The 26,354-nt window shown below is 34.7% G+C and overlaps 1 protein-coding gene across 3 annotated transcripts; it reads left to right on the top strand.

Annotated features, from left to right (window-relative positions):
* The first annotated feature begins 3,120 nt into the window (after nt 1-3,120).
* LOC143735729 (GRAM domain-containing protein 2B) lies at nt 3,121-26,108 on the top strand. Of its 3 annotated transcripts, none has more exons than XM_077225947.1 (13): nt 3,121-3,366; nt 14,609-14,758; nt 16,411-16,471; nt 16,557-16,629; nt 17,141-17,244; nt 17,657-17,755; nt 20,672-20,743; nt 20,998-21,069; nt 21,916-22,009; nt 22,273-22,341; nt 22,431-22,530; nt 24,477-24,584; nt 24,672-26,108. In XM_077225947.1, the coding sequence occupies exons 1-13, from the start codon at nt 3,275-3,277 to the stop codon at nt 24,685-24,687; spliced, it is 1,110 nt and encodes a 369-aa protein (XP_077082062.1). In that variant the 5' UTR covers nt 3,121-3,274; the 3' UTR covers nt 24,688-26,108. The 3 variants fall into 3 exon arrangements, with proteins under 3 accessions (XP_077082062.1, XP_077082064.1, XP_077082065.1); XM_077225949.1 differs by lacking the exon at nt 3,121-3,366 and adding an exon at nt 9,245-9,516; XM_077225950.1 differs by lacking the exon at nt 3,121-3,366 and adding an exon at nt 13,357-14,321.
* Nucleotides 26,109-26,354: the final 246 nt, after the last annotated feature.

Here is a 26,354-nt window from a genome sequence, read left to right as displayed (position 1 = left end):
TAAAAGTGTATACATCCATCATAAAAGTGCATCTGTCCATCATAAAAGTGCATCTATCCATCATAAAAGTGCATCTATCCATCATAAAAGTGTATCCATTATAAAAGTGTATCCATCATAAAAGTGCATCTGTCCATCATAAAAGTGCATCTGTCCATCATAAAAGTGTATCCATCATAAAAGTGCATCCATCCATCATAAAAGTGTCTATCCATCATAAAAGTGTATATCCATCATAAAAGTGCATCTATCCATCATAAAAGTGCATCTGTCCATCATAAAAGTGTATCCATCATAAAAGTGCATCCATCATAAAAGTGTCTATCCATCATAAAAGTGTATATCCATCATAAAAGTGCATCTATCCATCATAAAAGTGCATCTGTCCATCATAAAAGTGCATCTATCATCATAAAAGTGCATCTATCCATCATAAAAGTGCATCTATCCATCATAAAAGTGCATCTATCCATCATAAAAGTGTGTCCATCATAAAAGTGTTTAAATCCATCATAAAAGTGCATCTGTCCATCATAAAAGTGTGCAGATGCACTTTTATGATGGACAGATGCACTTTTATGATGGCTAGATTCACTTTTATGATGGATGGATAGATGCACTTTTATGATGAATAGATTCACTTTTATGATGAATAGATGCACTTTTATGATGGATAGATGCACTTTTATGATGGACAGATGCACTTTTATGATGGATGGATAGATGCACTTTTATGATGGACAGATGCACTTTTATGATGAATAGATTCACTTTTATGATGGATAGATGCACTTTTATGATGAATAGGTGCACTTTTATGATGAATAGATTCACTTTTATGATGGATTGATGCACTTTTATGATGGCTAGATTCACTTTTATGATGGATTGATGCACTTTTATGATGGACAGATGCACTTTTATGATGGATAGATGCACTTTTATGATGGACAGATGCACTTTTATGATGGATGGATAGATGCACTTTTATGATGAATAGATTCACTTTTATGATGAATAGATTCACTTTTATGATGGATAGAGGCACTTTTATGATGGATAGATGCACTTTTATGATGAATAGATGCACTTTTATGATGAATAGATTCACTTTTATGATGGATTGATGCACTTTTATGATGGATAGATGCACTTTTATGATGGATTGATGCACTTTTATGATGGATAGAGGCACTTTTATGATGGATAGATGCACTTTTATGATGGATAGATGCACTTTTATGATGGATAGAGGCACTTTTATGATGGATAGATGCACTTTTATGATGGATAGATACACTTTTATGATGAAAAGATGCACTTTTATGATGGATATATGCACTTTTATGATGGATAGATGCACTTTTATGATGGACAGATGCACTTTTATGATGGATAGATGCACTTTTATGGACTTCCAAAGACAGACACCCATTCACTGCCATTCTAAAGCTTGGAAGAGCCAGGACATTTATTAATATAAATCTGATTGTTTTCGTCTGAAAGAAGAATGTCATATACACCTATGACTTGAGGGGGAGTAAATCATGGGCTAATCTTCATTTTTATGTGAACTATCCCTTTAAATGACAGAAGTCTTCATGACGAAGGTCCAGAGGTCAGATGGACACCAGGAACTGGTCCTGATATCTGTCTTGTACTGGTTCAGTGCCAGTTTGAGTGTAACCCGAGCCAGTCGACTCCTTCCTCCATACTGACTGAACACACAGACACACACTCTGCACCGCTATGTTTTATGCATGAAAGGGCGTATGCAGGTCATGAGATGTCATGTGACACAGTCATGTGAGCAAAAGCAATGGTGTGATCTAAGGAAAAAATGTTGAACTGGAATTTTTGAGCAGAAGAGCATGATGTGATTACCAAATGATGAAGCAGGGTTTCATGTCATTCTTATGAAAAACAGATGATAGATAGACAGACAGATTAGATAGATGGATGGATAGATAGATAGATAGATAGATAGATAGATAGATAGATAGATAGATAGATAGATAGATAGATAGATAGATAGATAGATAGATAGATAGACAGAATGAGATAGACAGATAGATAGATAGATAGATAGATAGATAGATAGATAGATAGACAGACAGATGGATAGATAGATAGATAGATAGATAGATAGATAGATAGATAGATAGATAGATAGATAGATAGACAGAATGAGATAGACAGACAGATAGATAGATAGATAGATAGATAGATAGATAGATAGATAGATAGATAGATAGATAGACAGACAGATGGATAGATGGATGGACGGATAGAAAGATAAATAGATAGATAGACAGAATGAGATAGACAGACAGACAGACAGATAGATAGATAGATAGATAGATAGACAGACGGATGGATAGATAGATAGATAGATAGATAGATAGATAGATAGATAGATAGATAGATAGATAGATAGATAGATAGATAGACAGAATGAGATAGACAGACAGATAGATAGATAGATAGATAGATAGATAGATAGATAGATAGATAGATAGATAGATAGATAGACAGACAGATGGATAGGTGGATGGACGGATAGAAAGATAAATAGATAGATAGACAGAATGAGATAGACAGACAGACAGACAGATAGATAGATAGATAGATAGATAGATAGATAGATAGATAGATAGATAGATAGATAGATGGACAGATAGATAGATAGATGGACAGATAGACAGATAGACAGATAGACAGATAGATAGATAGATAGATAGATAGATAGATAGATAGATAGATAGATATTCACTATATACTACATAAACCAACAAGTGTAACAGACCAATTTATATGGAACCTGTTAATGTATACATTCATGAAATTTTTAGTCTATTTAATCTCATATCCACATATAGTTATTATTTTGACACGCATAATGTGTTAAAGCTCATGACCGTATGAAAACATGTAAAAACACAAGCCCAGTCAGTCAGTAAAACAGACCCACAGTGTATAATCAACTATTTACACTAGTTCCTCGCACAGACTTCCTCCCCCTTACCACCACGTTGCATGCGGACACGCGTCCTGTCCGTAAAAGGGCATGGGAGGAGTCCAACTGAAGTGCCGCGCCGTGATTGGGCGGCGTGACTGATCAGATGCGCGCTGATTGGCCGCCAGCACTTGGTCCGATTTTGTCTCATTTTGTTAATCAGGCCGGGCTCATGGGACGCCGGAGAGAAACCGGATCATCGCATCCTCGTTAAACGGCGTGTTTTTGTCGGCGTGTGTCGGTTTGTGTAGAGGAAGAATGCTGGAAAATAAGAGGGAGAGATTGAAAACATTTCTGAGAAAGATCGACGAGAGCGCCATTTGGCGAATCAAGCATTTAATGAAGGAGAGGTGAGTGACCGTTATCAGCTCAGCTGTCGACATCCGATAATACAATATGCGCATGGCATTTAAATATGTTAATGTTGTGTTTATATTAACGTTATAACTATAAGGTCTTATTGTGTTTGCTATTATCAGATTATGTGATGAGTACGTTTTGCAATGATATAGGTCAGAAGGGTGTTGTTTTATAGTCACAATCCTGTGTGTGTGTGTGTGTGTGTGTGTGGCGCGCGTGCGTGATGACATTATTGCTTCCTGATGACTGATTTATCTTATTCAAATATAGATTAGAGATTATTTAATTGCTACTTCATGTGTGTCTGTATAGTATAATTATTTGTTTATCATTTTTCGTAGTAAATTGTTTTACACATAAAATACCCATATCATTATTGATTTATTGCATTCCCTTTACTGTGGTGCTACCATGGTAAAATTATGACTTTAGGTTGTTAATACCATGGAATTTTTTTTATTAAAACCATGGTGTTAACATCCTTTACAAAAAAAGTGCCAATGTCTTGTTTTTAACTTACCATGGTTGTACTTTCTATTTTGAAGTAGCCTACATTGAACTACCATTCAAAACTATTTTAAAATGTTAATTACCATGGTGTTATTTGATACAATCACCGCTGTGCTGCCAAAGTACATTTTTGTTACTCTTAAGAATAACATGAATTTATTTCATCACGGTTTTCATATGCACCACAATAATACCATAGTATTTTGACATGTACCATGTCAGTATGATTTTGGACATGCCACACTATGTATGAACTATGGTATCATGGTGTGTATAAAACATTGTGCATAGCTTGTCATCGACCTTGTAATCCTCCAAACGCCTAAAAACTAGCCCTACAGCATAATGTAATATCAGCCTTTTATGTGTACTCATGTGTTGGTATTAAAGTCGTTAAGCCGGTATTGTAAATGGATCACATTTCTCATGCTAATGTACAGGTATTACTGAGCTAGTTTTAGACTAGAGCTGATTTTCCAATCGCCGAGTTATTTATCACTGAGTTCCATTCAGTCTTTGGATGGAAAATATACCGTAGTCTATATTATACCAAATCAGTCCAGATATTCTTATACCTGTGTAGTGTGATCCTGCGTGAATGGACGTTACCCTCATCTGTGATTGTGACATAAACATATCAATCTTCATCACAATTATGCTCTAAATTCGTAACCTTCATCAAGGCGTGAGTTTTCCATTCACTTGGGCAATTTAAATACGAATTGACCCCTTTCTTGGCCAAACTGTGTTGTCTTCAATGGTGGTTCTAAATGTAATTTGGAGGAGGAATGTGTCATAATCAAATTACGGCATGCACTAAATGCCGTCATTACATCACAATGCCTCGTAAGTGGTTTAGATTGACAAGCGTTTCTCCAGATGAACAGATGATCTCATGGGCCCTCCATTGTATTAGTGGTCCAACACATTTGGGTCATGTTATCTGTCGGTGCTCTATTTTTAGCCCAAAAGCTTGTTACAGGTGTGGGAAAGTTGTCTGGTCTAATTTTGCTTCCCACTGGAATTGTGTTAGCTTCTCCGGGCCTTGTAAAGAAAACGATGGACCCACAATTCCTTGACCGCTTATCGTACCTTATCGTAAAGATATAATTTTGGTCTTGCACAACTTCTTTGGAAGCTCAGTCTTATTCAAGAAACGGCTAACTTTTATTTTTATAGAGTTGAGGTCATTCGCCTTAGTTATTTTCCCATGAGTAATCTCAACAAGATCACTTTGTTAATTTTAGATTTCTTATTTCCAGATTATTTCAGGCTTCCAGATTTTGCACATGATAATCTATCTTTCCATTAAATACATAATTTCCCAGCAAAATTATTGATTCTTTGTTAACTTGTCGCCTCCAAAAGTCAAACAAACGTCTCAATCTTCCAGTTCGAGAAGCATTTCGCCCAGAATTTGGGAAATCCACTTTCAATAATAACCAATGACATATTAATGACCTTGACCACTATTGAAGATAAAAGACATAATTGTTCCAAAAGAACAAGATATGATCAGTTTCATGTGATTCTCGGGTGGAATTTCCAGTCTTCTTTTGGACTGGATTGGTGCATGGAAAGAAAGACCTCTTTCTGTTTAGAGCAGTTACACTGAGGAAATGAGACTGATGCATACAGATCACATGACTTTCACAAATGTCCTCTGTGTTAAAGGGTTGGCCCCCTTGCACAAGTGGCAAGCTGTTGTTTGCCGACAGGGATTGGTGTTGGCTCTGATCGGACCATGTGGCTCGATAGATGTCAAGGCACAATCCTCATCCTACGCCTTTGTTTGTAGTCAATAACTCTGGTTGCAAGATTACATCAGTTTTTAAGAGTCTCATTTAGAGTTAGCCTTGTGCCCTTTTTTCATTAGCTGAGACCATTTCATTTCATTGAGACCAAATCCCAGTGTAGTTTGGAAGCTTTATTTGTGTTTTGTATCTCCACCCTCTTCTTGTAGTTTCTATGTTTAGATTTGGCTTTTTTAGAGGTATAGCACTTCTTGTGGATTATTCCCTCAATGGTGTAGCTCAACAGAAGTTATAATGTGGTTAAAACATAACCTTTTCTCTGCACACACCCAGTCAGATCATTTATCACGCCGACCTTCAACTCTTTACATGTGGTTGGATCATATTCTCACTGTTTCCGCTCTAGTACGTTCATTTTGTCAGCAGGGAAATGCATGACTTGCTCAACTGGTGAACTCTAACTTGGAAATGATCTATGGTTTTTCTGATATGCAAGCCTGGCACAATTCAACCTGTCGCTCTCGGATTTACATGTTGGCTTCTTGGCAGCAAACTTGAATCGCATTCAGTCGGCAGTTCCTCCCTTCCATCCACCAATGGTGATCTAGTACCGTTATGTCTTTCAGAGCGTGAAGATCTTCTGCTTATGTAATGAAAAATGACCTGATATTCTCATATTCTCAATATCATGTTACGCTGATACTAGTGTGCTCCAAAAACACTCACTTAATCTTCTACGTTAGAACATGGCGTCTTGTTTATTAACCAAAGTACAGAATGCACTGATAAAAATAAGTGCAGAACTTGAGACAAAGATTTGAAGACTTTGTTCTTACAGCCTGGACAAGGATCTTCAAGCTATCTTCAGTGATTCACCAATGAGCTAATGGGATTTAATTGTTGTACATTACACAAGCGTTTAACGCTAATCTCTATTTGGTCAGGCATGATTCATAATGATTTAATTTGTCATGGCACTAGGAGGTCAGGAGTCAGATGGAGAAAAGGTTCAATGGTAATTGAACTGGAACTTGGTGTGGCCCACATTTTAGATTGGTGGCAAGTCTGAATTACCAGTGTACAGCATGACTTTTGTCAACACTTATTCCTAGTGTGTTTTAATTGTGTATAATTGTGTTGGTTCCCCTTGTATCTGTACTCAGAAAAGTTAAACTTTTAGTTTTAACAGAAATCTTGGTTGTTGATTAACTTTTATGCTGTGTCTGGTTACCAGTTTTGTTTTTCCTCCATGTATGATTTTGCATTTGTATAGATTTGGAATTGATAATTTAATTATAATAGCTTTTTTGCACTCTCAAAATCAGAATCTGTTAGAAATAGGGGTGTAACGATACCCTCATGTCACGATTCGATACATATCACGATACTAAACTCATGATAAGATATTATTGCCATACTCCAAGAAATATCGTAAAAGGTTAAAAAAAATTTTTACTGTTGGTTTGAAATTTTTAATTTGTTATTACATTGGGGGTGTGAAAATGAATAGGCTTGGACTTGGTGCTGGAAACCCAATGCACAGGACAATAGATATATATATATATATATATATATATATATATATATATATATATATATATATATATATATATATATATATATATATATATATATTAGTTCACACAAAATAAAAATTACACAAAATCAAAGTTTTCAGAATTTTAGTGTCAGTACTACATTAACCTACTAATATACAGTATACTAGGGATGGGACAGTATGTAAATTTCATATCAAGATTATAGTGACCAAAAATATCACTATTATCACGGTTTTGTTAAAATGAGATGGAAATGTTCAAAAAGAACTGATACACACACTGAAAACATTTCAACAAGTTAATAATAATAAATCACTTACTCTCTCACACACACACACACACACACTTTAAATGAACAAAATATGTTGGTTGGGCCAGGGTGACTAAACAGAAACGATCAACAACGCAAACACAGCGCCCGTCCATGTCTCGGATCACCGCGGGCGCGATCTCTGGTTTCATTCTGTGTATGTCTTGCGTCTCAGTTTTGGATTGTATTGTAAATTAAATCAGAGTAATTTAGTATTAATACTACTATTGTTGTAGTGATCATATTGTCTTGACGATTTTTGTACACTGTAACTTACATAATGAGTTTATAAACCGGTAAGATTTAAAAACATTAACGTTAATCACAATTCAATATTTCATGTCCCTGAAATTATTTATGTGATAAAAATAAATAAATAATAATAATAAAATCTGTGTAATAAGTTTACTATGAATACAATACATTATCCCTTAAATGTCACCCGTAATAATTTGAACATTTTCGTTCGTCTCGGCTCAAAGCCACTTGCTGTAAAACTTTTCTTCTCGGAAGTATTGCGTTAATTACAAGTTAGACAATGAAACATTTAATCTCTGATCAATATTTTTTGTCCAATTATTTGCCCAAGTAGTTTTGGTATTGAGGTAAAAGTGAACTTTCCTGGCATTCGCTAGAAAACAGTGGGTGGTTGTCACTAAGATGACTTAGCAGATTTGATGCGTTTCCTTCCCCATTTTGCAGTGACTTTCCTCTTGCAAGATCTGCAGACAGGGTGACGTTACCCATCCTTGATTAAATTGCTCTCAGGACTCCTGTAACAGCCAAAATACGACCACACCTCAGATTCTGTCCTCTTGGATGGCTGAAAAATCCCCCGAGCGCTGTCACTGCCTTCCGCCATGTCTTCTCGTGCAAAGACAGCGTTGCATGCTCGCGCGGCGTCGCGCCTGCGTCAGACTGATTCTGGCTGGACAGGATTTACTGCGAGTTTTCAAAATCACGATAATCAAACACTGTTTTAGTGATAATTAAATTTTAAACGATAATACTAACCGTCAGGACATTTTATCGTGGTTTATCGTGAAACCGGTAATCGTCCCATCCCTAATATATACAGGTGAAACTTGAAAAATTTCAATATCGTTCAAAAGTTATAATTTTGATGATTATGGCTTACTGCTTATAAAAACCTCAAATTAGAATATTACATGAAATTAATTTAAAAAAATATTTTAAATACAGAAATGTCGGCCCTCTCAAAAGTATAATCATGCATATGTATATAGATATATATACTAAATATATGAGTTTCACGTTTTAATTTGAATTACTGAAATACATGAACTATTGCACGATATTCTGATTTTTCGAGTTTCACCTGTATGTGTGTATATATATATATATATATTAGTAGGTTAATGTAGTACTGACACTAAAACTCTAAAAACTTGCATTTTTTTCTCACACAGTAATTTTTATTTTGTGTGAACTATAGCCTACGCAATAAATATTGTCAGTATCCATGATACATATTGTTGCATTTTTGAATTGCGATATATATTAGGAAACGGTATATTCTTACACCCTTATTAGTAGGAAAGCATAGGTTCAGTCATAAACCGGAAAAGAAAAATTTACTTTCTAAAATACAATAGGTTGGCCTTTGTTTGGTTGTCTTCGTTCTTGTCTTCTTAGTTTGCATTCTTTCAATGGTATTTAAATTGGCTATTATGGGATGCGTCCATCACCCACTCGTTTCCAAGGAAACCCCCGCTGGTGAGCGGAGTGGGCCGGCGGAGGATTGTTTTTAGCCCTCCCTCGGCTATAACTTTAACTTCCTTGTGCTTCATTATCTCATTTTTTCCCGAAGGCCTGATCGAGCTGTGCTTGTGTAACGGATCAGCTGTAAAGCAAACCTTTAGACCTCATTGCTCAGCAACTGGTTGAAAGTGATTCAGTTAAGTCCAAGAGCTGGGAAGACGTGGCGATGGATAGTGAGAAGGACTCGAGTCGCATGGACACGGTTGTGTGTGAGGATTTGAGAAGGTAGGAGACGAATATAACGTGGTCTCTGGGATATATCGTCGTGATTGGTGTGGGAAGCAGCTGGGAATACGTCATTGAACCGACATGTTTTGGGGGTTTGATTTGTTGTTGTTGCTAGTGGATTGAATATGAACAACTGGTTTTGTTTGGTTATGGGAATAGGCCTGTATTGTTGGCCTATAAAATGACTAGTTCATGGAATCAAATTCAGTCATTTTCACACATCATTCTCATTTTTAGTCATTTCCAAAGAATGTACTTTCGTTCTCAGCACAAAGGGAAAGCATGGTGAAAGTTTATTGCTGGGAACAGACCTTGAACTTTAACACATTTCCTTGTTTGGCATATTTATGAAGCTTCTCATGCCACTGTTTGGTGCTAGTTAAAACCAGATTAGATATCCATCGAGAAAGAAAGACGCATTTGCTCTTTATCTTCAGCATTTGAATGAATCAGCAGGGGATATTTGATGCTCATTGTCTTCGTTTTCAATCACTGCGTGTCTTGATGCTAAATAGAAGTTGGCGAGGCTCCCTGTACATGAGATAATGTAATGCAAGCACAGCGTAATGGAGTTTATAGATGTGTAAACAACATTTAAGTGTGCAAATAGGATCTCTAGATCCTTTAGTATTGTTATAATGTCAATGATACCTATTAGATAGTCCATTTTCCAAATGTCAAACCTTACTGTTTGAACAGGGTGTTTAAAGTATATAATGCTTGCCAAACAAAACAGTTCAAATGTTTTCATGTACAAAAGACTTTCTTTATGCTCTTGAGGACTGAGTTACGTGTGTTTCCTGTAAACGCCCACACCGGGGCAGTAGATTCCCTGAATGCCTCCATTTGGCCAGAATACACAAGTGGAGCTCCGGCTCAGACGTGCAGAAACGCCTCGCAGATTCGCTTGGAGATTCTCACTTGACTGGAATTGCTGTGAACTGCAATAAATCTGGTTGAGGGTTTATCCATGTGATTTAAGTTCTGGGCTACTACTCTAAAAAACACTGGGTTAATTGGGTGTTTTAAACCCACGGGCTGGGTAAATATAGGACAGAACACATGTTGGGTTCATTTTACCCAGCAAATTGGTTTGTTGATTTAACCCAGCATAGTTGATTCATTTAATTTAATTCATTTTTTTTTTACTTCATACATGAATTACTGTCTACGGATTACTTTAAATCCTCTAAACCTTTTTAAATACTCGATCCAACCACTGGCTTGCATGATAATTCCTTTATTTTCAATCATATTTTACACTATAGTTTATTTTATATACTATTAAAATACCTGCGTTTCACCCGTAGCTGAAATATGCTGTGACTGACTCAGAACTGTACACTGATTGTTTATGGACAGGTTGTTGAGAATTTTTTTTTACTTTATATGTATTTATATTCTGTATATCTTTGAATAAAATGTTATGCAAGGCATCAGGCGTTTCCATCACGTGAAAAGATCGACCCGACACTCGTTTAGGTGACTCACATCGAGTCTCTGTTTGTTGCTTTGCATAAAATGAAACGATATACAGAACAATAACGTATTTATAGATACAAAAAATGTACACAAACCTGTATTTTGCAGAAGACATGCAACAATCTGACGTAGCTTGCACTGCTCTCTTTTGTAGAGGTCGCAAAAAAAACGCGATAAATAACCCAACCCCTGGGTAGTTACATCTGATCCAGAAGCTGGGTAACACAAAAACTACTCAAATACAAAAAACAAAAAAAATTTGACCCAGGATTTGGGTAAAAAAAAAACTGTGAGTCTGACCGTCTCTAGTTTTTGCATTACTTGTTTTAATTTCTTAAATGCATTTCTGTCGCGATGCGAATTTCGAATCTGTCAAAAACATGCTAATTTTACCCAAAGTGTGAAACAACATACATTTACGTTTTGCATCTAAGTTTTATTATACTATTTTTACCTGGAATGTTGTTGTTGTTTTGTTCCAAGACCTTTTAAACCTCAAATTTTGTCCAAATTGAGTTTAAGTTCGTTGTTTTTAATTACGTTCACTTCCTCGTACAGATCCGAATTTCGTGCAATCAGTCAAAAACTTACTCATTTTACCCCAATAGAGTGAAAATTTAAGTTTTATTATTGTATTTTTACCTTTAAAAAAAAAAAAAAAAATGTTATCCTTGTAAATCTCAAGTTTCGTCCAACTAGTTGGACAAAAGTTCGTTGTTTTTTAATTGCGTTCACTTCCTCGTAAAGATGTCCCGTTTTCTTGCTTCTGTAGGTCAGAACAAAAGTCTCAGTCTCGTAATTAAACTAAATGATATAATTGCTGCCAGATTCAAAAAAACGTAAGCAAAGATACATGCGTGTTCTTTCCTGGTGTTCCTACATCTTCATATGTTGATACACCTTAACATTTCTTTAGCGATTGACATCAGTCAACATTTTTCATCTGTGGCACTTTGTACCGTCAACATTTTAGGTGTGTATCCTGTTTTGGATGTGTTTGTGAACCACGTGTGTGGGTTTGCTTTAATATCCGGAGGTTTCAAGACAAAAAGAACAAAACGAAAGTTGGCTAAATTCTCTAAAATGCGTCAGCTAATCCTAGCCAGTCTTAAAATACTTATTTTGTGTCGTGACTTTTCCTCGCTGGTCAGCTCAGGAATGTTTCTGTTGTGTTTGAAAGTAATTAGTTACGCCCAGTGTAGCTGGAAGCTGTCGAGTTATGCATAACTCGCGTGCCCAAGTGTTGTTATTATACATCACTAATGTCTTTTAGCCTATATATTTCAGCACGTAACACCTTTGTCCTGGAGTCCAACATCTGAATGCTGGAATGAAGAGCTCTGTTTTGAATATGTGGTTTGGCTTGACACGTAAGCTCCAAATTACATGTTTTAAGCTAAATGTTTGTGGTTTTACTTTTGAGTTTTATTTCCTGCGGCTTTATAGAATTCTTTGTTTAACCAGGTTAAAAACTCATTGAGATTAAAATCTCTTTTACAAGAGTGACTTGGTCAAGAAAGCGTTTGTTTAGAGCTTTATTTATCCTAATGGGCCAATTAGTTTAGTAACACATACTCAAAACTACACCAAATACATCAAATAAATAAAAAATAAGAGAGAGAAAAAAAATCGGGGGACAATAATAATAATAAAAAATGCATAGACATACAAATAACATAACTATTAACAGACATTCAAATGCACATCGAAACACAAAAACATAATCAAGGTTCACGACAGCAATTTACCAGTAAAACGCATAATCTGTTAAAAGCAACTTAAACTCGTTTAGTGATTAGCATGGTCAGCTTTACGATGTTCATTATTTGTTTTCCAGCTCTGTTCGAACCCGAGGAACTTTAAGATATGACAGATCATAAGAACGAAGATTGTAGCAAACACTTGTATTAGACCACAAATAAGATATCAATATCAATTAAAACTTAGAGTATAGAAAGATGGCAACTCAGTTTTATCGTATAAAGTGCAATGATGTGCTTGATAACTATAACCAGTAGTGAAACATAAAGAGCTATGATAAAATAATGTACTGGGGCATTCATAAACCAAATCGCCATAATCCAATAGTGATGAAAGGTTGCAGAAGGCAAGTTTATATACAGGTGAAACTCGAAAAATTAGAATATCGTGCTAAAGTTATCATCTTGATATGAATGAAAACCCCAAATTCATAATCTCAGAAAATTAGAATATTACATGACATCAATTTTAAATACAGAAATGTCGGCCCTCTGAAAAGTATAATCATGCATATCTATATATATATATATATATATTTACACTACATATATTAGCTTCATATTTTTCATACTCAGACTTTTGGACGATATTCTAATTTTTCGAGTTTCATCTGTATATAGCTAGCAGATTTCATACACTGTGGTAATTCAAAGTGCTTTACACAGAAATTAATTAAAATAAAAGCAAGAAATTAAAAGAGTAAAAAGATGATGCACGGATAAACTTCTCATCTGGCGAAACACTGGTGTATCATATTTGTCACAACTCCCAGTTTTACTCTGAGGTTTTCCCACGCTGATTACACTGTCCAAATATTTACAAATATTTACTTTAAAAAAAATAGATAGAGAGATTTGACTTTCACTCCCGTTTGCTTTCACTTCTTCTCTCGATCTAAAGTGCGTTTCTAGACTTAAAAAAAAAAAAAAATTGTTTTTATTGTAACAAAAAATATACAAAGATTTGTACATGAGTATACACCTCTCAACAAGTAGAAAATAACATAAGAATATGTATAAAAAAAAAAAAAATAGGTCATGCCAGGGGTAAAATTACAATAAAGTAACAAAAAGCTTCATAGGTCTTTCTTGCTTTTTTTGTTCTTCATCTTATCTAATGTATTGCCGTATAGTTTAATCTCTTTTATGAAGTGTTCATTCATTTTTCCACATGAATGTGATCTTTTCCAAGTAAAATAAACCGTTGTATAAGGAGGCACATCATACTTTTGGAATCAACATTGTCCTGCACAACCACAGAAGAAATACTACATCACACAGATCGTGTTTCTAGACTTGTTTTCACATGCAGGTGTGCCATTACATCATCAACTCACACCATCTGATGTCATAAGCCCCGCCCACACTCATTTGCATACAGGGAAGTTGAGCGTGTGCCGCTGAAGATCTGTTGAGTGTCTCTGCTCGTGTAGACGCAGGTTTGGGTTATTGCCCCAGTGTTATGGCTTGAGGACCGTTGTGTGTTGCTCTCTCACTCTGGAGGATGCGGAGATCTCTGAGTTTGCGATTATCTCGCAGAAATGGAGTTCATCTTCACAGGTATGGACGAGTTTGATCTGTTATAGACGTCAAACTGCGGCTCTAGTGTGTTTACTTTGACTCTGTTTAACCATTACACTGAGAGAAACTCATAAACCGGAGCAGTTTGAGTGATGTTCCTGGTATTGAGCCTATTAAATGACCAGAACGGCTTCTATTGGCCATCTGTGTGTGAGTTTAGTGTTTTATAAGTTCTCGTAAAGTGTATAAGGCTTGAACGGAGCGAAGGGAGCGTCACACGGACGGATCGTAATGAGGTTGACGCTGGTTTTCCGATGTTTTCACAGTTACTCGGTGGACGCTGGGACGATCCCCGGGAAGGTGAAGAAGGGGAGGACGAAACCTAAACTGGGAAGCAGGAAAGCGTTCAGCTTGGAGGAAAACCAGCTGGAGACTCCACAGCAGCCCAAGAGCCTGAGCCGGCCGGTCCTGCCCAGGTACAACACACACCGTCCAGTGTGAATCCTCACAAGTGTGTGTGTGTGTGTGTGTGTGTCCAACCGCTTCCTAAACGGCCCAACAAACACTGTAATGATCGGTGCCAAACTGTTGGATATGTGGGAATGGATAATCAAAAATGTAGAAAAAAAAATATATATATATATATATATATATATATATATATATAAAATTCTACATTTTTGACAAGTATATAATATTTAAATTTCTTTGAAAAAATAGTTTATATAAAAGACAAGCATATATTCCTGCTATAAATGTATATAATATTTAAATTTCTTTGAAAAAAATAGGTTTATCTAAAATGTAAGCATATATTCCACATTTTAGATATGGTGGGTAAATATAATTATCACATTAAAAAAAAACTTTATATCTTTTTTTTTTTTAAATCAATGAGAATTTGCTTTCTTTAAATTTATATGTATTTTTTTTTTAAATAAGGGATTTTTTTTCAATGTCAAAAATGTGGCTGAATCAGATATAACTTGTTACATTTTTAAAATGGAAAAAAAACATTTGATAATTTTCTTTAAAAAATAGTAATTAAACAGCTCAACAAACACTGTAATGATCGGTGCCAAACTGTTGGATATGTGTGAATGGATAAAGAATCAAAAATGTAGAAAGAAAAAAAAAATATATATATATATATATATATATTTATTATTATTATTATTATTTGTACGTGTATGTATTTATTTATTTAAATGCATGTTATTACTTACTCACATTTTAGATATGGTAGGTAAATATAGTTATCACATTAAAAAAACATTACATATAAATGTTTTTTCAAACATTAGATATAAATTTAAAGAAAGCAAATTCTCATTGATCAGAAATATCAATGAGAATTTGCTTTCTTTAAATTTATATCTAATGTTTTTTTAAATAAGGGATTTTTTCAATATCAGAAATGTGGCTGTATCAGATATAAATTGCTTAATTTTGAAAATAGAAAAAAACATTTTATAATTGTCTTTAAAAAATAGTAATTAAAAGTATATATAAAATGTATGTATATAACATTTACAAAAAAATATATATTAGCATGAATAATGTTAATATAAAATATAAGCTTATATTCCTGCTATATATGCATGTTTAAATTTCTTTGAAAAAATAAGTTTATATAAAATAAGCATATATTCCTGCTTATGATAGTTTATATAAAAGACAAACATATATTCCTGCTATATATGTATATAATATTTAAATTTCTTTGAAAAAATAGTTTATCTTAAATATAAGCATATATTCCTGCTATAAATGTATATATTTAAATTTCTTTGAAAAAATAGGTTTATATAAAATATAAGCATACATTCCTGCTATAAATCTATATAATATTTAAATTTCTTTGAAAAAAATAGGTTTATATAAAATATAAGCATATATTCCTGCTATACATGTATATATTTAAATTTCTTTGAAAAAAAATAGGTTTATATAAAATATAAGCATATATTCCTGCTTATGACAGTTTATATAAAAGACAAGCATATATTCCTGCTATAAATGTATATAATATTTAAATTTCTTTGGAAAAAATAGGTTTATCTAAAACGTAAGCGTATATTCCTGTTATCAGTGTGTATAATGTTCTGTTCCTGCTGTATATTGTCAGGTCTCACACTCTTGACGTGGACAGGCCATTGGAGAGAAGTGAAAGCCTGAACTCCAGAAGTGTAAGACACATCTCATCGCTCTTCAACACTTCTGTGCTGTAAATGAAACCGATTCTAAACTCTCGTTTCCTCTTGTTTTCCTCAGAGTTTCGTAAAGCACAACAAAACATTCCACAAACTCTTCCCGGAAATCCCAGAAAGCGAGGACTTGCTCCATGGTGAGGACTATGAATGTGTTTTCATCGAGCCGGTCGATGTGTTTCGCATTGCTCGTGTAACGATTGTTTAACGCTGTGTCGGGATGTCAGTTAAGCACAGTTTTAGGATAAAGCCATTATTTGGTGTCAGACCCTGGCGGAAGTTTATATGCCTATGTTTTACTTATGGGCCTATATACAGCAGGAAAAAAAATAAGTTCATGTTTTATAAAAAAAAAATATTTGTGCAAGCTAAAATGGCAACTTAATAAAATCCCGTATCAATATAGAGTTTAGCTGTTACAAGTTGGTTAATGACTGGATGTTTTCAGATTGAAGGTTTCTTTTTATTGTAAAGGAAAGAAAAAGAGGGAAAACCTTTTATTTATTTTTTTAAACAAGTATTTGCGTTTCTAAGATGCTATTTCACGTCCTGAGAAATCCATTGCGCTCTAGCTGCTTTTTTTTAAGCTTTAAACTAAAAACAATTTACTTTAATGTTTTTTTAATGTCTCTCTCACTCTCTCTCTAGCCTACATCTGTGCACTGCAGAAAGAAGTGCCTTACCATGGGCGTCTGTACATCACCGAGAGAAACATGTGCTTCTTCTCCTCTGTGCTTCTCAAGGACACTAAGGTAATAATCCCTCAGATCAAAAAAATTCAATTCACATTTATTTATTTAACGCTTTATTTTACGCTTTAACGGTTTTCACAATACACATCGTTTCAAAGCAGCTTTACAGAAAATGCATGAGTCATTTTCTCATTACAATTTACAGGGGTCTCTTATCAGAGGTGACTTAAGTTATGTATTTATGAAATGTACATATACAAAATCCCACTTGGCGAAAAAGTATTAATTTAAACAATGCAGAAACAATGAGCTTATTGAAGTAATTAATACTTGTTATTCAAATAACTCGTTTGTTAACAAATGATTGACGTTCAGAAAAATTTAGTATTGGTGCACGTTAATTCAGAGTTTGAATCAACAAATAATAAGTCAGTCTAACAGGGGCTCGATTGTTTGTGTGTGTGTGTGTCAGGTGGTCGTCCCGGTCTCCGGTGTGATTGTCCTGAAGAAGCAGAACACTGCGCTGCTCGTCCCTAACGCCATTTCTGTTCGCACCGCTGACGGAGAGAAGGTCAGTTTCTGTCCCGAACACCAAGGGTTAAACTGGATCATGCACAGACACACGGGGTTAAACCGGAGAAATGCACTAACACACGGGGTTAAACCGGAGAAATGAACGAACACGCGGTGTTAAACCGGAGAAATGCACTAACACACGGGGTTAAACCGGAGAAATGCACTAACACGCGGGGTTAAACCGGAGAAATGAACGAACACACAGGGTTAAACCGGAGAAATGGACGAACACACGGGGTTAAACCGGAGAAATGAACGAACACACGGGGTTAAACCGGAGAAATGGACTAACACACGGGGTTAAACCGGAGAAATGCACTAACACACGGGGTTAAACCGGAGAAATGCACTAACACACGGGGTTAAACCGGAGAAATGCACTAACACACGGGGTTAAACCGGAGAAATGAACGAACACACGGGGTTAAACCGGAGAAATGCACTAACACACGGGGTTAAACCGGAGAAATGAACGAACACACGGGGTTAGACAGGAGAAATGAACGAACACACGGGGTTAAACAGGAGAAATGAACGAACACACGGGGTTAAACAGGAGAAATGAACGAACACACGGGGTTAAACCGGAGAAATGAACGAACACACGGGGTTAAACCGGAGAAATGGACGAACACACGGGGTTAAACCGGAGAAATGCACTAACACACGGGGTTAAACCGGAGAAATGAACGAACACACGGGGTTAAACCGGAGAAATGGACGAACACACGGGGTTAAACCGGAGAAATGGACGAACACACGGGGTTAAACCGGAGAAATGAACGAACACGCGGGGTTAAACCGGACAAATGGACTAACACACGGGGTTAAACCGGAGAAATGGACTAACACACGGGGTTAAACCGGAGAAATGCACTAACACACGGGGTTAAACCGGAGAAATGAACGAACACACGGGGTTAAACCGGAGAAATGAACGAACACAGGGGGTTAAACCGGAGAAATGGACTAACACACGGGGTTAAACCGGAGAAATGCACTAACACACGGGGTTAAACCGGAGAAATGAACGAACACACGGGGTTAAACCGGAGAAATGAACGAACACACGGGGTTAAACCGGAGAAATGGACTAACACACGGGGTTAAACCGGAGAAATGCATTAACACACGGGGTTAAACCGGAGAAATGAACGAACACACGGGGTTAAACCGGAGAAATGGACTAACACACGGGGTTAAACCGGAGAAATGCACTAACACACGGGGTTAAACCGGAGAAATGAACGAACACACGGGGTTAAACCGGAGAAATGAACGAACACACGGGGTTAAACCGGAGAAATGAACGAACACACGGGGTTAAACCGGAGAAATGCACTAACACACGGGGTTAAACCGGAGAAATGAACGAACACACGGGGTTAAACCGGAGAAATGCACTAACACACGGGGTTAAACCGGAGAAATGGACTAACACACGGGGTTAAACCGGAGAAATGCACTAACACACGGGGTTAAACCGGAGAAATGAACGAACACACGGGGTTAAACCGGAGAAATGCACTAACACACGGGGTTAAACCGGAGAAATGCACTAACACACGGGGTTAAACCGGAGAAATGGACTAACACACGGGGTTAAACCGGAGAAATGGACTAACACACGGGGTTAAACCGGAGAAATGCACTAACACACGGGGTTAAACCGGAGAAATGAACGAACACACGGGGTTAAACCGGAGAAATGAACGAACACACGGGGTTAAACCGGAGAAATGGACTAACACACGGGGTTAAACCGGAGAAATGCATTAACACACGGGGTTAAACCGGAGAAATGAACGAACACACGGGGTTAAACCGGAGAAATGGACTAACACACGGGGTTAAACCGGAGAAATGCACTAACACACGGGGTTAAACCGGAGAAATGAACGAACACACGGGGTTAAACCGGAGAAATGAACGAACACACGGGGTTAAACCGGAGAAATGAACGAACACACGGGGTTAAACCGGAGAAATGCACTAACACACGGGGTTAAACCGGAGAAATGAACGAACACACGGGGTTAAACCGGAGAAATGCACTAACACACGGGGTTAAACCGGAGAAATGAACGAACACACGGGGTTAAACCGGAGAAATGCACTAACACACGGGGTTAAACCGGAGAAATGCACTAACACACGGGGTTAAACCGGAGAAATGAACGAACACACGGGGTTAAACCGGAGAAATGAACGAACACACGGGGTTAAACCAGAGAAATGCATGGACATTTAAAGGCTGTTGAAATATATAATTTGTATAAATATATTTGATATAAACTATTTTTAAATAAATTTTAAGCATATATTCCTGATAGATGTTATTACATTTTTTTTATTAAACCGTTAAGCACATTGTCCTCCCAAATTCACACACACACACACACATATATATATATAATTTTACTTAAGTTTACCTAAAAATGCTGTTATTTTATTAGTGTAACTTGTACTGATTAATGCTAATAAATAAAATGTATTAAAACATGCTTTTTTTGTGTGAAAGTTGTCCTGATTAATGCTAATTAATGAACATATTAGAGTATTTTATTTTTTTGTAAAACATACTGATTAAATGCTAATTAATAAAATAATTTAAACGTATTCTAGCATTTTTTTTTGTGAAACACATACTGATTAATGCTAACTTTTTTGTGGAATGTACTGAATAATGTGAATAAAAAAAAAGTTTAACATTAACTTTATAAAACCTTAGAATTTGTTATTGGAAATAATAGGAATTTCACAAAAGTCAAATGTCCCGATATTCTCTTTTTAATGATTATTTTGGAGTGAAATATGAAACGGACATTTCTTCATTCATTCTGACCTTTTATGTATTGTGTGATAAACATACGCATGACATCTCTAATGTGTGTGTGTGTGTGTGTTGCAGTATCTGTTCGTGTCTCTGAGGAACAGAGAAAGCTGTTACAAACTCCTGCGCTCCGTCTGTCCTCAGCTGGAGGTGAGAGGTTTATTATTATTATTATTAAGAACATTATATAAACAAAGAAGGAAACAGTCGCACTGTAGAACAAATAATGAGAAAAAAAAAGATACAAGACAGGTTTTTAACTAATCAGAAAAGATTACCTGTATCAAAGGAAAAGGGGAGGTGAGTGTTTGATGATGATGTTTGATGGTGGTGATGATGATGATGATGATGATGATGTCACGGGTCACATGTTTCCTGTGCTCATCCTATCTCTGGTTCTTCAGGACGGCAGTGCCAACAGTAGCCCTCTCTTCTCCTCCGCCGAGAACAGCTTCGACCACACGCCCAAACCCACGGTGAGGGACGACTAATATCTGACACAAATAATAATTACTTCCTAAAACACTTTGTAAAATATTTATACTAATATTGCCTAAAATAAGAATTATTAAATATTTCCTAAAAACACTATGAATTATTTATACAAATATTTCCCAAAATAATAATTAAATATTTCCTAAAAACACTTTGTAAAATATTTATACTAATATTTCCTAAAATAATAATTAATTACTTCCTAAAACACTTTGTAAAATATTTATACTAATATTTTCTAAAATAATAATTACTTCCTAAAAACACTGTCAAATATTTATACTAATATTTTCTAAAATAATAATTAAATATTTCCTAAAACACTTTGTAAAATATTTATACTAATATTTTCTAAAATAATAATTATTAAATATTTCCTTAAAACACTTTGTAAAATATTTATACTAATATTTTCTAAAATAATAATAATTAAATATTTCCTAAAAACACTTTGTAAAATATTTATACTAATATTTTCTAAAATAATAATAATTAAATTTTTCCTAAAAACACTTTGTAAAATATTTATACTAATATTTCCTAAAATAATAAATTACTTCCTAAAAACACTTTGAAAAATATTTATACTAATATTTCCTAAAATAATAAATTACTTCCTAAAACACTTTGTAAAATATTTATAAAAATATTTTCTAAAATAATAATTAAATATTTCCTAAAGTATAAAATATTTCCTGAAAATGTATTTATAAATATATTTATACAAATATTTCCTAAAACAATATTTATAAAATATTTCCTAAATGTTCAGTGTATATCAGCATGAGTATTGAGTGTAAACGCAGTGTGTGTGTGTGTTTCGGCAGCTGAACTCGAGTCAGTCGAGTCTGGACGACTCTTTCGATGTGAACGGAGAGTGTGTGTGTCAAGCAGAGCTTCTCGTCTCCAGACTCTCTCCAGGTTTGTTCTCAATAACGTCACGACAGAGTTACAATATCCTGTGTATTCAGGACTTATTTACTAAGATTATGCCTGAAAAGGTTTTGGATTTGTTAATTTAAAAAAAAAAATGGTATAATATGACGACTTGTTTCTTTGTTCGGTTTTATTGTATTTATATGATATTTGTATTTTTTTAATTGAATTTTTGCTATGAAATTAGCCTTAGATCTCTCTATCTAATTGTAATCTAATCGTATCTATCTCTCTGTGGTGTGTTTCAGAAAGTCCTGCTGCTGGGCCGAACCCGACTGTGAGGATCTCAGAACCGGTTCAGGACCACGAGAACACGGGTACGGCCCTCGAGATGAGCTCGTGAGTTTATGACTTCATCATGTTGTGTTTGATTGGCTGACGGAGATTCTACTTCCTGTCCCCACAGGAAGTTCGTGGGTTTGGACGGTGACGGACCGAGCTCGATCGCTCCTGATCCAGAGAGAAGTCGGCAACCTCAACACACTCCTCCTCGTTTACCTGATCCTGTGAGTCCACACTCCAGCGACATTTACACTAACATTCACACCATTCACAGAATTTACATTCATACAATATTTAGAAAATAGTCACACAGATATTACCTTAAAAAAAATGTAATCAAATTTATAAATATTTTACAAATTATTAAATAAGTCAAAAAAAAAAAAAAGTTTATATATATATATATATATATATATATATATATATATATATATATATATATATATATATATATATATATATATATATATATATATATATATATATATATATATATGCGCACACACACACACACACTTACTAAATACTTTAGACCATTTATACAACATTTCTTAAAACTAATAAAATGGTTATAGAAAAATGTATTAATAATGATTTTTACTAATATTTCTTTAAATTTATTTTAAATTTAAAAATATGTATGAAATGGTACTAATTTAAATTAAAATAAATTGGGAAATATAACTATTTAGGAAATAAATTATTTTATAAATTATTTTTAGGAATCATTTATCATTTAGCACATTGTAATACAAATATTTACTAAATTTAGAAAATGCATACAGTATTTCCAAAAAACTAATTTATAAAGATATTTTGAATGTGTAATAAAAATTGTTCAAATTACGATTACTTTTTCTTTTTTGGTGCATTGCTTTAATTTTTATTTAAATAAAAAAGTAATTTCCATTACATCAATATACCTCAAATATTTTTTGCTGTTTTATTAAACATTTATAATCTAGTTGTCAACAGGATCATTCCAGTCCAAAATACCTATATTGTTGCATCCGTGTGACACGTTGAGTCATATTAATAGCGTGACGCATCATCATAAGCAGCCTGAATATGAGTGGTTTCTGGGCGAGCGAGTCTCGTCTTGTGACAGGAATGTGTTTAAGCTTGAGACGCCCTCAGGGTTTATGAATATTATTTTAGTGTGTGAAAAGTGACACGTTTCTGTGTCCGGCAGGGTGTTTCCTCTCCTGTTGTCATTATAGACAAATATTTTTTCTAAAAACCCTTTGTAAAATATTTATACAAATATATACTTATTTTACAAAGTGTTTTTAGGGGGGGAAATATATATTTTAGGTAATATTTGTATAAATATTTTACAAATTGTTTTAGTAAAATATTTTTATAAATATTGTAGGAATTTTTTTTTAATATTTTTAAAAACAATTCCTACAACAATAGAAATATTGTTTAAGAAAATATTTGTATAAATATTTTACTAATTGTTTAGTGGAAATATGTAATGTTGTTTTAGGAAATATTTGTATAAATATTTTACAAATTGTTTTAGGAAATATTTTTATAAATATTGTTGTAGGGATTTTTTTAAAATATTTTACAAAGTGTTTTTAGGAAAAACAATTATAAATATTGTTTTAGGAAATATTTTACAAAGGGTTTTGTTTAAGGAAATATTTGTGTAAATATTTACTAATTGTTTTTTGGACAAAAAATTAATAAATAGTGTTTTAGGAAATATTTGTATAAATATTTTACAAAGTGAAATATTTAATAAATTCTTTTAGAAATATTGTTTAACAAAATATTTTTTATAAATGTTTTACAAATTGTTTTTAGGAAGGAAATATTTTAATGATTTTTTTAGGAAATATTTGTATAAATATTTTAAAATATTTCCTAAAAACAATTAGTAAAATATTTATACAAATATTTCCTAAATGAATCATTAAATTATTTCTTAAAAACAATTTGTAGTGATTATTTTAAGAAATATTTGTATAAATATTGTGAACAATATTTCCTTAAACAATTTGTAAAATATTTATACAAATATTTCCTAAAACAATAATTATTACATTTTTCCTAAAAACCCTTTGTAAAATATTTATACAAATATTTCCTAAAATAATATAAAATCATCTTTATTTTCAATCTTTTAGTGTGTGAAAGTGACGTGTTGTGTGTCCTTCAGGGTGTTTCTTCTCCTGTTGTCCTCCGGCTATATCGGCCTGCGTATCGTGGCCTTAGAAGAGCAGCTGACGTCTCTCGGAGCCCTTCCCGAATTCACTGTTCAAAGCGGGTAAATGCTCCTTTCAAACACTTTGATGATGTTCTGACTGTGTGAAACCAGACCAATCAGATAATCAGGTTTGATTTGTGCTTTCAGGTACAAAGAAACATAAAAAGAGTCATCTGAACTGTGGAACAAACACCAAATAAAGCCTGCAGGGAATGCTGGGAAGGACCTTTATTTGCACGCAGAACCAAACTCTGCCAAGCAAAGAACCAAACAGGAAGCTGTTGGATTTAACGAACCGCTGGCGTGTTTTCATCAGTTTCCATCAGCGACTCGCCCTAAACAGTCAAAGACAACCGGTTTGTCTTGAAGGAGTTTCAAAAACAACTACTAAACAAACATCTGGATCTTCTGCGGGAAAGCATTTCATCTGTTAGCATTTCATTTGAACTGTTTTACGAACCATCGGAAAAAAATGTCGTCCATTTTCCTCCCGAAATCTTTGTGTTTTTGATTGCTTGCTTTCCGACGGTTTCATCTTTTTCCGGCTCCATTCTTCCTCTAGACGTCCATTTTTCTATTTTTTTTTTTCTTCGTACAAGGGGTTTGCGATATTAAACCAAAATTTGGTTTAACGATAATAAAAAAAAAAAAGTAAATCGAACCCTTAGTATTACTGTATGTATAGTCTATGCACAGGGCAAAAAAATTCTCACATCAGGTATTTAACGCCTTTCTTTTGTTTCGTCTTTTTATACCTTACGGAGACTAAGTGATTCCGAAACGTAGGTCTCTCCGATTTAAAAAAAAAAAAAAAAAAAAATTGTAAAAAATAAAAGTTTTATTGTACTGTGACGTTTGATGCATCTAAACCGGATCGCTTCGAAATCTCCAAATTACGGCTAAAAAAAACCAAGTGCTCGCATGTTTTGCGCAAACCCAAAAAAGAGCTTTTCCGTTCAGGACTCGAATCACGATACTTGACGAAAACGGTCCAAAATATGCATGATTTTTGTGTGCGTGTGTATGTGTTCTAAATATGTTGCAATATGTTCAAGAGATTGCTGTTGGAGTGCACTTTAAAGTGTGGCGACGCTCTCCCATCCTGAAGGGGGCGCTATATATTCGTTCTGGGGTATTAGACGGTGCTAAGGTCCTCTCGCTCAGGGCTGGGACTAACTCGCAATGCATCGTGGGAGATCCTTCAGGCACTTGGAACGAACATGCACAAACTTGAGTTTCACGTGTGGGTGATTAATGCATGTCGCTCCTTCACACATGAACTTTTTTTCCTGCGAAATGGAGATTCCCCAGTTGAACTGATCCATGTAAACAAAAGGAAATGGATTTGCACAGCATTTCAACTCGTCGCCGGCCCGTAGCAACTCCACTCAACGACTGTCTAACAGCCACAATGCAAGAATCCCAACTTTCATAACTTGTTTATATTGCACTATTGTATTGTTTTTGTATCAATATGTTGGTAAACTTCTTGTTTTTGGTCTATTTATTGCATTGTGTGTAATTCAAAGTAGTCTCTGTGAGACTGGCTTTGGCATTATTTGAATAAATCAAGTGCTAAGGAAATCCAGTGTCACCATAGTTTATTGAGTTCAGTCTAAATATAAACTTTATATTCCAGTGGAATGTGTTTATGGGACATTCGGGATGTTGCAGGCCGGGATAATTACCCAGTTTTTACTAAAAAAAAAAAAAAAAACTTTAAGATAAGGAAATGTACAACGTGCAGAAGACCTTTACATTAGTTGTATGAATTGATGATGCTTTATACTGTTGTTCACCACTGATTCATGTTCGTTCATAATGAATTCA

The sequence above is a fragment of the Siphateles boraxobius genome, unplaced genomic scaffold (assembly GCF_051911475.1).
Source record: "Siphateles boraxobius isolate OS27281-9 unplaced genomic scaffold, OSU_SipBor_1 13, whole genome shotgun sequence".
NCBI classification, from domain to species: Eukaryota; Metazoa; Chordata; class Actinopteri; order Cypriniformes; family Leuciscidae; genus Siphateles; species Siphateles boraxobius.
The sequence above is the reverse complement of the archived record's forward strand: the minus strand, read 5'-3'. Positions and strand labels throughout refer to the sequence as shown.

Coding starts and splice junctions, on each gene's coding strand:
- LOC143735729 (XM_077225947.1), top strand. CDS start 3,275: ATGCTGGAAAATAAGAGGGAGAGATTGAAAACATTTCTGAGAAAGATC. Junction 14,759..16,410: donor AGCCGGCCGGTCCTGCCCAG/GTACAACACACA, acceptor GTATATTGTCAG/GTCTCACACTCTTGACGTGG. Junction 21,070..21,915: donor ACCACACGCCCAAACCCACG/GTGAGGGACGAC, acceptor GTGTTTCGGCAG/CTGAACTCGAGTCAGTCGAG.